Genomic DNA, 14,022 nt, shown 5'->3' with positions numbered 1-14,022 from the left:
AAATACACATATCAGGGTGACATGAAGGTAAAAAAAAGATCAATCACACAAAGACACACATGGATTTGTTTTTATACGATGTCAGGACAGGAAGTCTGGCCTGCTGAGTAACCAAAGCAAGCGAGCTCGGAAAGCAGCCCGTCAAGAGTTGCAAACCTGCAGCGAGCCATCTCCAAACCTTGGAGGGGCCAAGCATCTGTTGCAGTCACTACAGGCACGGGGCTCTCGGCTCGAGCAATAACGCAGGCCTTAATCTTTTTTCTAGGGGCCCGCGAGCCAAGCATGAGAGGAGAGTGAACATTCCGTGGCTAATGCGGCCACGTTCTGGGCATTTCTCCGCAAGAGGCCAATCCCCCTCCTCCCCTCAGCAGCTGTCACGCAATGTGCTGCTGCTTGTCACTGAGGAAGAGTGAAGCACTGTTCCACAGTGGCAGCAGAGCACAGCACGTCGCCTCACACCTAAAACCCAATCAAATACACTCCTATCATCTGTCCCATTCAGGACAGACTCAGTACTCCACCGTGAAGTGAAGTGCATCATTAGGCAACAGCACTTAACCAGGAGAGCATGCTTTTTGAACAGACAGACAGATAGCTAGTTAGACAGACAGACAGATAGACAGATTGTAAGATGGGCAGACAGACAGACATACAGATAAATAGATAGATAGACAGACAGACAGACAGATAGATAGATAGATAGATAGATAGATAGATAGATAGATAGATAGATAGGCATAGACAGACAGACAGACAGATAGACAGACAGACAGATAGATAGATAGGCATAGACAGACAGACAGATAGATAGATAGACAGACAGACAGACAGACAGACAGACAGACAGATAGATAGATAGATAGATAGATAGATAGATAGATAGATAGATAGATAGGCATAGACAGACAGACAGACAGATAGACAGACAGACAGACAGACAGACAGACAGATAGATAGATAGATAGATAGATAGATAGATAGATAGATAGATAGATAGATAGGCATAGGCATAGACAGACAGACAGACAGACAGAAAGAGTAATAATTAATAATAAACTGATTTGTTGGTGCAGGTAAAGTTTAAGTAGATAAATAATTAAACATTGGATGAAAATAAAAACTAAATACAGGTAAAAATCAACTGAATTAAAGTAAATCAAATAAATATGATAATGCAGTAATGCTGAATAATGATCTATAATAAGATCTGACATGAGCTGGAGGCCCTGTCATTCTTCAGCTTTAACAGATGACATCATGATAATGTGACATTATTATATGATGAAGAGCACAGCGTACATTTCAGAATCACTGCCTGTTGACTTTGTGACACGTCAGTCTAAACACTGATGATACCAAACACATGGCAGAGTAAACACACGCAAGAAAAGCGCAGAGTAAGACTCTGGTAAAACACAGCCTAGCAGATGGACGACCTCTCCAACATGCTGAGGAAGTACTTTCTTCCTTAAACGACGTAGTATATATGTGTGCGTGTGTGTGTGTGTGTTGGGGTGCGTGCGGCTGTCACCCTGCAATCTGGGCCTGGGCTTGTGCTGACAATGAGGTTAAAAGGAGGCTGGGTGAGTGAGTGTGACATGGTGCTGCGTCCAGCTCACAGCCACAGAGGCCCCATTGTGCTCCTTCAGCCATCAGTGGCCATCCATCACATTTTAACCTGACAGCCAACTGCACAGCCTCCTAATCCTGCCAGGCCTGGAGAGCTTGGGTTACTGCAGTGAGAGGGCCACTGGTGCCCTCCATTCAGACCTGTGTAGAAAGTATGATGGGCAGAAGACGCTGGTTGAGGTCCGGCCTTGGTTGGTTGGTTGGCTGGTTGAGGTCCAGTAAGTGGTTCCATAAAACAACAGAAAAGTGAACCGTGGCCTTTAGGTTCCCTTACCTGAGGTAAGCTGTGTAGCCACTGCCTTGCTGTGACCAAGGCTGGACTAGTAGACTGGTGACATGCTGTACACTAGAATACAAAAGTGTCTGAAAACGTTTAAAATACTGACAAAAATAAAATAATAATATAAAATATTGAGTGTTCAGAACAATGATTATTAAAGCTATATAAAAAACATTTTTATATTTCAGATATAAAAGACAGACATACAGATAGACAGACCTACAGACAGACAGAGAGACAGATAGATAGATAGATAGATAGATAGATAGATAGATAGATAGATAGATAGATAGATAGATAGACAGATAGATAGATAGATAGATAGATAGACAGACAGGCTGACAGACAGATAGATAGACAGACAGACAAACAGACATATACACAGACAGACAGAGACAGACAGATAGATAGATAGATAGATAGATAGATAGATAGACAGACAGACAGACAGACAGGTAGATAGATATACAGGTAGATAGACAGACAGGTAGATAGACAGACAGAAAAATAAATACTTTTAGTATTAATGTATTTTTAATAATATTAGCTGGTAGAAGACACATGCATTAAATGACTGGACTTGTTACTAGTTTTGTGCTTTTGTATAATTACTAATATTTAATCATAATGTTACAGGCAAATTAATACCTAAATAAGAATATTTGGGTGTTCAGAATGATGATTATTTAAGTTATAAATATTTTTATCCTTTTATCCTCCTGTTTGTTATATTTCAAAAGTGGCATCACATTTTGAAACTTATTTATTAATTATTTTATTAATTCAGCTTCTAATTCACTTCTTATTATTAAAAATAGCTTACACACAAATAAAAACACTACGTGATTCATGCATTATTTACATTGTTTTGATACATTTTAAATAACCAAAATATTCAAATGAAGCGATTCCAAACTTTTGAACCCTCTGAAGGTAAACATTTGTGGTTCAGTTAGCAAGCCAGCCTGCTTCTCGGCCATAACCAGTAAAACCACAAAAACCAGTGTAGTTATCATTTCCCAGTTCAGTCATTTCCATTTCCCACCCAATAGCTTCTGCTAACACAGTGTAACTGGATAGCTGACATGCTTGCAGGAGAATGCTAACTACCAGTTCCCTTACCCCAGCTAGCATCACGCTAAGTAGTAGTGGGAAAGGGGCCATCCCATCCACCCAGACAGAGCGAGGCCATTATGCTCCTATGTGCTACTTGGGAGCCCCATGCTGCCCTAATAGACCAGTCTGTAAGAAATATTATATACCGGGTTGCGCTGAATATACCGCTACAGTTAGCGCTTCCTACATATCAGATTAATCAGTGCAATGGCCTTAAAAAAAACACTATATGGTCAAAAGTATTGGGACACCTGCTCATTCGTTGTTTCTTCCAAAATCAAATATTTAAAAGAGCTGATCCTGCTTCTGTTGGAGTAACTGTCTCTACTGTCCAGAGAAGAAGATTTTCTACTAGATTTTGGAGAAGCATTGCTGTAAGGATTTGATTGGATGAGGATTGCCTCATCCCAGACTCCCCAACTCAACCCAAAAGTGTTGGATGGAGCACCATCTCATCATTACAGAGAACACAGTCCCACTGCTCCACAGCTCAATGCTCCTCTAGCCCACACCTGGTATTAGGCAGCATATTGCCCACAGGGTTATATAGATTAATCTGCTCCAGAGAGTCCTATTCTATTGGCAGTATATCTCCACAGAGACCAGACAAGCTGTGGGTGTGCATTTGCACGTCTGTGTCAGCAATGTTGAATACACTGATTAGAAGGGGTGTCCACAAACATTTGGACATATAGCCTACATGTCATTTTGCAAACTTACGCTACAGTGGGCACTTCCAAGGTTTCTCCTTATTTCTGTTTTACTGATGTGCTAATGCATAGTCCTACACAGAGTTCTCTTGATGTTATGGGCTTGGGCTAGTTTCTATGGTAACCACGTTACCACTTATGTGTTATAAAACACTGAAGTAGTTTATAAGTATTTTTAAGTATTAGCTAATCTCAACTAAAAGGAGTAGCTGGGAGGTTTAGCACTGTGTGTAAGCGCACAGCTTTACTTTACTACATATCTCTCCTATATACTTGATATGAATATTCAGGATACTACCAGTATGCCAGTATAAACCAGTATACCAGTATGAACCAGTATACCAGTATGCCAGTATGAACCAGTATACCAGTATGAACCAGTATGCCTGTATGATCACCTGATTATGTGTGAAAATTCTAAACGACTCTCAGATGAGCAATCTAGCTTCCACATGCACTTAGCAAACACTGATTCCTGACAACGTGAAGATGGAGAGGGTGCGAGCCGTGCCAGAGCCGAATGGTGAAAAACCCCCTTCGCCGTGTCTTGCGTGAGGCTCAAATAGCTGCCGCAGTGTCAGTAGCCATAAATAAGCCTGTGCGCTTCGTTAAGAGCTTCCAATCGGAAGCTCATCAGAATTAGCATGTGAGCTATGAGGCCCAGACATGTCCATTAGGGATTTCCAGAATCCGGAGAGGCCAACTCACTCTCTGGGGTCAGGGACAGCGAAGGTCCAACCCCAAAGGTAGACGCAAAGAGACGATGAAGGGGTTAAACACTGGGTGACTGACTAGCATTTCTGCTGACAGCACATAATAACAAGAAAATAATGTATGATACACCAAGTTGTGCTTCCGTAGTGTGTGTTTATAGGTAAAGCTTTAGGCAGGTTGGATATTCGGACAGTCTAAAAGCTCTATATGAGAAAATTCCCCCAGCAGAAACATAGGCAGGATATTTGGATAGCCTCAAATATTTTTACAGCTTTTTAATTGACCATTTACACTTTTGTAATACTAAGATTGTATAATACACCAGAAAAAAACCTTTATTATCATGAAAAACATAAGAAATGTGGGTCTGCTCATGCACAGAGCCGCTAAATAGCCCTTGCTGTAGGATGACATAGCACAACTCGAAAGAACACCAACATTGGGAACCTCTTTCTATTGGGAAAGTCTGGATCTATTTAGATCTTGTGCTTGTGTGCTTGGTCAGACATTAACGAAAACCCTTGAAACCCTCTGAGGAACACAGTAAAGGGCCTTACAGCTGGACTGTGCCATTTCTTTTGGTTTGACCATAACATAAATTACCTGCTAACAGAAACCACTGGACGGACAATGTGAAGGGTCCAGTCCTTCAGGTACAATTACATCAGGCAAATGTAACCTGTAGGATAACTGTGACTCAATGGAATAAGCCTTTATAAATGCTTATGTAGGTTTATGTCAGTTGTCATGAAAGGCTTATGAAGGTAGCCTTAAAAAGCTGCCCTTCACTGAAGAGTTATTTATTGGAATGTGTGTATAAAATGTATGTGATTAAATAATGTAATTATAGACTGGAATCTATATAATATGAAGTGCATATTTCTGATGTTTTGACAAAATTAACAAACTGAAGGGTGAAGGGTGGTGTTCATTAATTAAGGCACTGAGTCTTAATCGTTCTCCCAAATCTCTCGTGATCCGTTTGATTTCCCCAGCACCGAGATCAAGTTGCCGGACTTTCAACAGTGGCCTGACGCCGTTCCTTGAACAAAACTCCCCATCTCCTGGGGATTTGAGGAGGGGGGGGGGGCGAATGGACAGAGATGTAAAGTTTAGATGTGCGGCAACAGCTAAACGCGGGGTCGGGTTTCTCCGGGCCCTCTGCTATATTTAACCTAGTGATCTAACACGAGGCAGAGGGTTTAAATGCCACCCCTGCAGTTGGTGTTGGAGCAGTTGTCGCCCACAGATCTTCCTCGGCACGAGCTCAGGGATACACCACCAGGCAGGACCCAGAAGGAGAGCGCAGGCAAGAGAGAGAGAGAGAGAGAGAGGAGAACAAGCAACCAGTCAACCAGTGGAGTCTACGTCCAACTCAAGCCTTGAGATGGAGCTTTTCGAGACCAACCCGTACTTCTTCCCCGATCAGAGGTTTTACGAAGGCGGGGACAACTTCTTCCCAGGCTCCAGGCTGAGCGGAGGTTTTGAGCAAGCAGGATACCAAGACAGGAGCTCCATGGTCGGGCTTTGCGGGGACAGCAGGCTTCTGTCCGGTGGTGTAGGGCTGGAGGACAAGCCATCGCCGTCGTCCACGCTGAGCCTTTCGCTCTCGCCGACCCAAGAGCAGCAACACTGCCCGGGCCAGTGCCTGCCGTGGGCCTGCAAGGTGTGCAAGCGCAAGTCAGTGACCATGGACCGGCGGCGGGCGGCCACCCTGCGCGAGAAGCGGCGACTCAAGAAGGTGAACGAGGCCTTTGAGGCCCTCAAGCGCAGCACGCTGATGAACCCCAACCAGAGGCTGCCCAAGGTGGAGATCCTGAGGAGCGCCATCCAGTACATTGAGAAGCTGCAGGCTCTGGTCAGTTCCCTCAACCAGCAGGAACACGAGCAGGCTGGACTGCACTACAGGGGCACGGTCCCACAGAGGGTGAGTTCAGTCAGGATGGAGGATGGAAGAGTGGGTGGAAGGGGCGTGTTGGGCAAGGTGCTGTAGTTCACTAGCACAGCAATGCATGAGAAGACCCATGAGTAGGCCCATCTATAATACTGAGATTATATATAATAAATACATAAACAAATAAATAAACACGTACACAAGCAAACAACTAAATAAGCTTCTTAGCTTAGCTTGAGTGGAACTGTACAGGTCCTCACGCCTCTTGAAACCAGCTTATCACCAAGTTGTTTTGGTTGTGTGTGGGTGTGGCTGTGGAGCTGTGATTGACAGGTGCATGTGTTTGTGTGTTAAAGGTGTCCTCCTCCAGTGATCAGGGTTCTGGCAGCACCTGCTGCAGCAGTCCCGAGTGGAGCAGTGCATCTGAACACTGTGCCCCTGCCTACAACTCCACCCATGAAGGTAAGAGCAGTTGGGAAAAGTGGACTTCACTGGTTGACCAAGAGAATGGACTCTTGGACTCCTCCAGACCTCAAAGTTCTGGAACGTTCTAACGTCCCTCTTTTCTCCAGATCTGCTCAACGAAGACTCTTCGGAGCAAGCCAACCTGAGGTCCTTGACATCCATCGTGGACAGCATCACAGGCACAGAGGCCGCAGCGGTCACCTACTCAGTGGACATTACCAAATGAGGAAGAGAAAAGGTGATGGGGTGATGGAATATTGGAAACTGCCCCACCATAACGTCCATGAAGGTCTAGAAGACCTGTAAAGGCAGCACTACCTACGACACTGAAGCCAAACGAGATACTCAAGCAAAGCCACAAAAAAACAAAAACTAAGCCCCGGGGTTGTTCTTCCAAGCAAATGTAGTGGTCCATAACAACCATTTCCAAGTGTTACTTATCTTTGGAACGATGCAGCCTAGCTAGTCTAGACTTAACACAGGAGAGCGAGCTCACGCTTCGTCCTCCGAAACCTTTCCTTTGATCGTTCTGGTTTGTTTTGCATTCTTTCTTTTTTCCTTCTTTTTCTGAGTGTGTGTTATGCTTACCAACAAATATCCATTTGTGGGGCCAATGTGTTATGACAGTTTTGACCAATATTTGCTTAATTTAAACTAGTACCAAAATGCCATGTAAATACGTTCCTAATTTTCTACAGTGTTTTTTTTTTGTTTGTTTGTTAGTTTTTTGCTATGTTTATTTTCTATTGTTTTGTGTTTGGAATAATTTATTTGGACTTTTATAAAAATAAAGATTGTTGTGCATTTGTATTTTATCATAAAAAATCCCCATATTTGTTTTTTTAAATAATAATAAAACATAAAAAATAACATGACGTAAATTATTACAGAGTTAAATATTTATTTCAAATATTTATATCACTTTTTTTCCCCCGTGACAGTTTTTACATTTACAGTAAACCAAAAAAAAAACAAAAAAAAATGAGGCTACTGCAGCAACCTCAACAGCACCTACTGAAAAAAATTAATAATAATAATAATAAAAAATAAAGTTTCCCTCCGAAAGCAAGAAACAAACTCTCACTTTAACAGACTTAAGCCACATGCCTCATGTGAAATCTGAAGGAACTACTGTATACATCATTCTGTACACAAATGGACTATTTACACTGACATTTAACCCTACACACATGCACACACGGATTGAAATATGAGAGAGGGAGAAAAAGAGAGAGAGAGAGAGAGAGAGAGAGAGCTGCACCTGTCTTACACTTCACATTACTGTCAAGAACTACAGAAACGGTGGGGCGTAAATGCTACCAATCACAGGAGAACACACACTGCAAAGCAGATGGCTTCGGTTTACTGTCAGTTCAAACTTCACACACACACACACACACAGTGTCCGCCTGTGGAAATGAGGAAACACTCTACTGGTGGGCTCAAACTGACACTCGGGATCGGTGCGGGTCAAGGTTTAACAGCTGAAGGTGTCCGTCCATCGTCCATCGTCAAAATGATAATAAATCAGTGAATAATGGAGGACGATTCAATAAAAAAAGCTGAACGACTGAAAGAAACACTGAATTTACAGGATTTTTAAAGATGCTCATCGTTTCCACATGAAATCAAATCCCGCAGCTCGACACCGGGCCGTATTTCATCTCAGTCAGTTTCCTGTACTTTACTGTATTGCTGCTGAACTGATGTGGAAATGATGCAGAGGAGAGCAGGGCACGACCCGACACTGCTGACACGTAACAGGGATGTCTCTGATTCAGTGAAACGGATGGACAATGCTCATTTGGGTCAGCGTCTGGTACTCCCAGAACCACATTATTTGGGAATTTTTGCACATTTACCCTGAAAACTGAGTTTTACTGTACTGACTTTTCCATAACGTAATTTTTTTTAAGGGTTCTTTAGTAAACGGCTCTGTGCAGAAAAAAGGTTTTAGTGGTTTATTTACTTGGTTAAAGGGTTTTTCACATTAGTGGTCAATCTTTTATTCTGTTTGGAAGCTGGGAAATGATCCTATATACATCCCAAACTGTCAGAGAAGCCCTTTTTTTAATTCTGTTTGGACCCTTTTCTGCCGAGAGTGTAGGTTGTTATATAGTTATATATTTGTAAAGGGCTTTTGATGTTCACTCGTTTTTAAAAATATATTCATAGTGAAGGTATTTGCTCCTGTATTTGACCAATAATAACAAAGAAATACGATATTTTAAAAGGAAATGACAAAAATATTCAAAAACTTTCAATGTAAGTTTCATTTTATATATTTGTATACATATATGGACGCCAATGGATGAATACATTAAGTGATTAAGTGTATTTTACATTATATTCCCTTTTAGTGAGAAAAAAACATTATTCAGGGTGACAACAGGGTTGTGGGTTCGATTCCCGGGCTTAGCAAGCTGCCACTGTTGGGCCCTTGAGCAAGGCCCTTCACCCTCTCTGCTCCCCGGGCGCTGGAGGTAGCTACCCACCGCTCTGGGTATGTGTGTGTATGTGCTCACTGCCCCTAGTTCACTAGTGTGTGTATGTGTGTTGTGCGTGTGTTCACTACCACAGATGGGGCAAATACCTGCACCACCTTTTTAACCAACAGTGCAAAACTGGGGTTCTTAAATGGTAGAGCGCGCATCACACTGAACACTATCTCTACTAGTGAAAACAGTCTGGGCTTCTGCACTCTTTCCGCTTCTGGTTTGCTTTAGAAACATAACTAATCTTATTCAGCAAACCCAAGGCTGTTAGGCCGTGTCCCGCTCTCCTTATGATGAGTGACTCGAGTCAGTTCTATGCATCGCCCTTCCTTTATTTCAGGGTATTTGGGCAAAGACTCATCGAGCTGTCTGAATTAAATCAGGCACAATTAGCAGATCCAGAGGTAAAAAAGAGCAGCACACCACAGGATTCAAGTTCAAGTGTTCAACTGATTGATTCCTCAGCTGTAAATATGCTGACTGATAGATAGAGAGAGACAGAGAGAGAGAGCAGTGAGGCAATTGAGGCAACAGGATGATTGTCAGGTTTGTGGCATGCATGCTCCAACAGATCCCTCTCCTGCCAATAGTGTCCTATACTGCCAGAACAGACCCCTCTAAAGCTACTGATCACACACACTCAGTATGATATGGACTTCAATGGATATCAAGTATTACTCATCATTTGGTTTTTTGTTTTTTTTATAATAATCTGATTATTGGGGGACAGTTATCTGTTTAACTGTATAACAGATTGACTGTAGTTCATCGTGTTTTAATAAATAGCACTTTTTAAGTAAACAAACAAGAAAAAAAGGCTCGATATATCAGCATATAGTGTTACACTTGGCATAAAATACATATACATATACTTACATCCATATACATAAATAAGTAAAATAGCTGCCACAGTGGCACATTGTACATCTCTTCAAATGTAATTAAAATACTGTCTGTAAAAAAAAGGAAAATTAAAAATATAAAATTAAAAGAAAAAAAAAAAGAAAAACACAAATGTTATGCACTCATTTCGTCTCATCAAAATGTGTCATGGAAACTCAATGGCAGCAGTTTGCCCAATTTCTGACCCAGTATCTCAGAATAATGACTAAATTTCACAGGTTTGAGTTTCTACACGCCGAGCAAAAAGGGTTCTGCAAATTAAAAATTTTAGTGGTTGACCATTTTTTTGATGGTTCTTTATAGACCTTTTTCAAAAGGGTTCTATACAGCAACAAAAAGGTTCCACTATTGTTACTGTAAGAACCCGTTTCAGGTACTATACAGAACCCTATAGAAGTTTCTCATTTTTTTTACTTATTTTTTCAGAATGTTTGGGTTAGACTTATTTTCGTACATACTTTGCTTATTTTTTTAAGATTCATGTAATTTCTCAATATTGTAGCTTATTTTTCTCAAAAAATATTTTCTATAATTGTTACTTATTTTCTTTCAATTTTTACTCTTTAATACATAAATTATTTTCAAAATGTTTATTTTTCCCCAAAATATTTGACTTATTTTCTGAAATTTTTGATTTATTTTCTTCAACATAAATCTTTACCTATTTTCTCTATATTTATGTAATTTCTCAATGTTTTAGCTTATTTTCCTCAAAATAATTTTCTCTAATTGTTACTTATTTTTTCTTTTTCTTTTTTCTTTTTTTACTCTTCGATAAATTTGACAGATTTTTACATTTGCCAAAGTTTGACTTGAAATTTCTCAAAACATTAGTCTTAATATTTTATGTTTGACTTTTTTCTCTACATGTTGATTCGTAACATGACAAAATTACTTATTGTCTTAAGCTCAGTTTCTCAAAATAATAACTTACTATGTTGAAATAACGACTTACCGTCTAACTTACCGTTCCTTGAAATGACTAATTTTAAAGTCTTACTGTCTAAAATATAAAACAATAAGTCTTTATTCTCTATATTATTTTAAGGTTCTAGGTCAATGTGTTGACATTCTGCTGATCAAAACTTCCCTTGCAGGCGTATGCAGGCTGAAATACTGATAGATATATATATTTCTGATGTATGTTTTTTTGTTTTTTTTATCTTGACAGCGAGGGCATGGAAGGCTATTGCTTCTTGTTTTCCTCAGCAGGTATTACTCTGTAGCTCTGCAGATCTTTCTGGTATATTTCTGGAAGGCTTCTTTGTGAACAGACAATTTACCCAGATCCTTACTCCTATTTGCCACAGCACCTGCCAACTGGCTTCTATTAATTATGGGTTTTCTGTTATGCCAAAATATATTTTCTGTGCTAATCAACAGTACGCAGACATGGCGGTCAGTATGAGATAGCGGTCAGGTCCAAAATAAGTGCTGCATTCCTTGAAGTCCAGGCTGATTTCTTTGTGTTTGTTTTTTTTGTTTTGTGGGAATGAACTCGCGTGTGATTGAGCACTGCTCAGATGATCGCAAACACTCTCTTCCTCAAAAACCTACTCAGATGCTACTGAAATATTGAGCCCTTTTACTTTCATCTGGGACCAGCTCCCTCCTGCCCAAATCCTAAGAACAATAGCAAAAAAAGCTGGTCTCAGGTCAGCATAAATGGGCCACTCCCACCAACACATCCAAAACAGTGGCTAAACGTTTAACACTGGTCTAATAGACAGAGTTTGAAAGCAACAAAAACAGTCACAACTGAGACAGATTTCTTCAGTATTCATACAATAATGATATAGTCTTTTCCATATACAATTCCAATATATATATATATTTATATTTATATATATTTTCTATAAAAAAACATATTATAATCCATTTTATATACAGAAAGAGACACTGATTAATACCTTGCATAACCGGAGGGGGGAAAACCTTACATAGTAAATTGCCATCAACACACCCAAGGAAGTAGACTAGTAGAACTGACAGACTAGGGGCCAAGTACACCAGTTGAAAACGACCAGCACAACGACTAAATTACTTGGGGTTACTAGGAAGTGACCGACGTGACGAGATATCTCCTTTAACAGCAGCTACGCAATGAATGCGTTTAAGAGTTCAAAGAGTTCGAAGTTCAGTGTAGTTTTTTTTCCCCTATTGCACCATGTCCACGAAAGCACTGGTTTCACTCGGGAGAGATGGAGGAGAGATCGAGCCTCCTTAAGTTTCCCCCCGAAATTTGGCATATCACTCTCGAAAGGCCGCAAGCATGTGTCCATACAGGTAGTGGGAATGCACTGTCAAGACAGAGCAGAATACACAAGCAAGTCAGGAGCTTATAATTTAGCCAAAATTACTAACATGGCTAAACACCAAGGAGAGCGTAGAGACTGTCTAGACTAGAGGCCTTCAAATCTGGACCCTGACTTAGGCCCTGGACTTAGTGATCTTTGGCCAATCAATTACATTAGCTGTTCCTCCAGCTGGTCCTCCAGCAAGAACAAACTCCAGGACTGGAAACTGGATATAAGGTCCATGTCAGGACTCAGTTAGTCCTTAGTTAGTGGTGGTTCTTTAATGACATTAGTATGGATTATGGCCTTGCGATTTAAAGGGATGCTAAATTAGACTGGATTAACTCTTGCTGTAGAAGAACCAGTTTTGGTTCCATAAAGAACCTTGTTTAATACAAATGTAATGTGAGCGTGAAGAACCTTTACCTCAAGTGAACATGCTTCAGGCCTTTAAAAGGTTCTTCATATTCACACTTACATCCCTAGTCCAAATAGGGTTCTCCATGGACCCAAAAGTGGTTCTTCTATGGCAGAGTTCCTCAAATCTCCAGTCTCCAGTCCTGGACTTAGTGATCTTTGTCCAATCAATTACATTAGCTGTTCCGTTAACCTCCAGCAAGAACAAAAACTGGATATAAGGTCCAGATTTGAGGACACCTGGTCTAGACTAATATTCTTTGGGGGGCTAAAGGATAAGTCTATACGTCTAGACTCAGTTAATCCTTAGTTAGTGGTGGTTCTCTAATGACATTAGTATTGAGTATGGATTATGGACTTGTGGTTTAAAGGGATGCTAAATAAGACTGGATCACCCCCTAAAAATAAAGGTGTTTCAAATGGTTCTTTGCTGTAGAAGAACCAGTTTTAGTTCCATAGAGAACCTTGTTTGTATTACAGATGTAATGGGAGTGTGAAGAACCTTTACCTCAAGTGAACATGCTTCAGACCTTTAAAAGGCTTTTTGCATTCACACTCACATCTCTAGTCCAAATAGGGTTCTTCATGGACCCAAAATAGGTTCATCTATGGCAGAGGTCCTCAAATCTAAACCCTGAATCCAGTTTCCAGTCCTGGACTTTATAACCCTTGGTAGGTGTGACTCTACATGGCCAATCAATTACATTAGCTTTTCCCTAGTTATGATGATGGTTCTCCATCAACTAAAAACCATATTGTAAGAGATGTGTGAGAATCTTTCAAATAGGTAAAGATTCTATACCTTTAGTTGTAGGTTCTTCAAACCTTAGAAAGGTATTTCATGCTTACACATCTCTATTACAAACAAGGTTCTGCCTGGAACCAAAAGTGGTTCTTCTATGGCAGTGTTCCTCAAATCTAGACCCTGAATCCAGTTTCCAGTCCCAGACTTATAACCCTTGGTAGGTGTGACCCTACATGGCCAATCAATTACATTAGCTGTTCCCTTGTTGTAAAAGTTAAGTCCAGTCTTAGTAAATCCCTAGTTATGATGATGGTTCTCCATCAACTAAAAAACATGTTTGTATGGTACCAAAAGTGG

The 14,022-nt window shown here is 40.6% G+C and overlaps 2 protein-coding genes across 9 annotated transcripts in view; one reads left to right on the top strand and one right to left on the bottom strand.

The window, feature by feature from the left end:
* Nucleotides 1-5,812: 5,812 nt before the first annotated feature.
* myog (myogenin) lies at nt 5,813-7,034 on the top strand. Its single transcript, XM_072665696.1, has 3 exons — nt 5,813-6,376; nt 6,700-6,805; nt 6,916-7,034. Exons 1-3 carry the CDS (start codon nt 5,837-5,839, stop codon nt 7,032-7,034), a joined length of 765 nt encoding a protein of 254 aa, XP_072521797.1. The 5' UTR covers nt 5,813-5,836.
* Nucleotides 7,035-7,689: 655 nt separating this feature from the next.
* The window catches only part of ppfia4 (PTPRF interacting protein alpha 4), a 149,521-nt gene continuing 143,188 nt past the window's right edge, over nt 7,690-14,022 (bottom strand). For all 8 annotated transcript variants that reach the window (XM_072666539.1, XM_072666538.1, XM_072666542.1 and 5 more), the window contains one exon: nt 7,690-12,506. In XM_072666539.1, coding sequence (XP_072522640.1) covers nt 12,457-12,506 — 50 coding nt within the window. In that variant the 3' untranslated portion in view covers nt 7,690-12,456. The remainder of the gene's footprint in view (nt 12,507-14,022) is intronic.

Source organism: Salminus brasiliensis, chromosome 21 (assembly GCF_030463535.1).
Source record: "Salminus brasiliensis chromosome 21, fSalBra1.hap2, whole genome shotgun sequence".
NCBI classification, from domain to species: Eukaryota; Metazoa; Chordata; class Actinopteri; order Characiformes; family Bryconidae; genus Salminus; species Salminus brasiliensis.
Note: the sequence above shows the minus strand (reverse complement) of the source record. Positions and strands in the feature narration are given on the sequence as shown.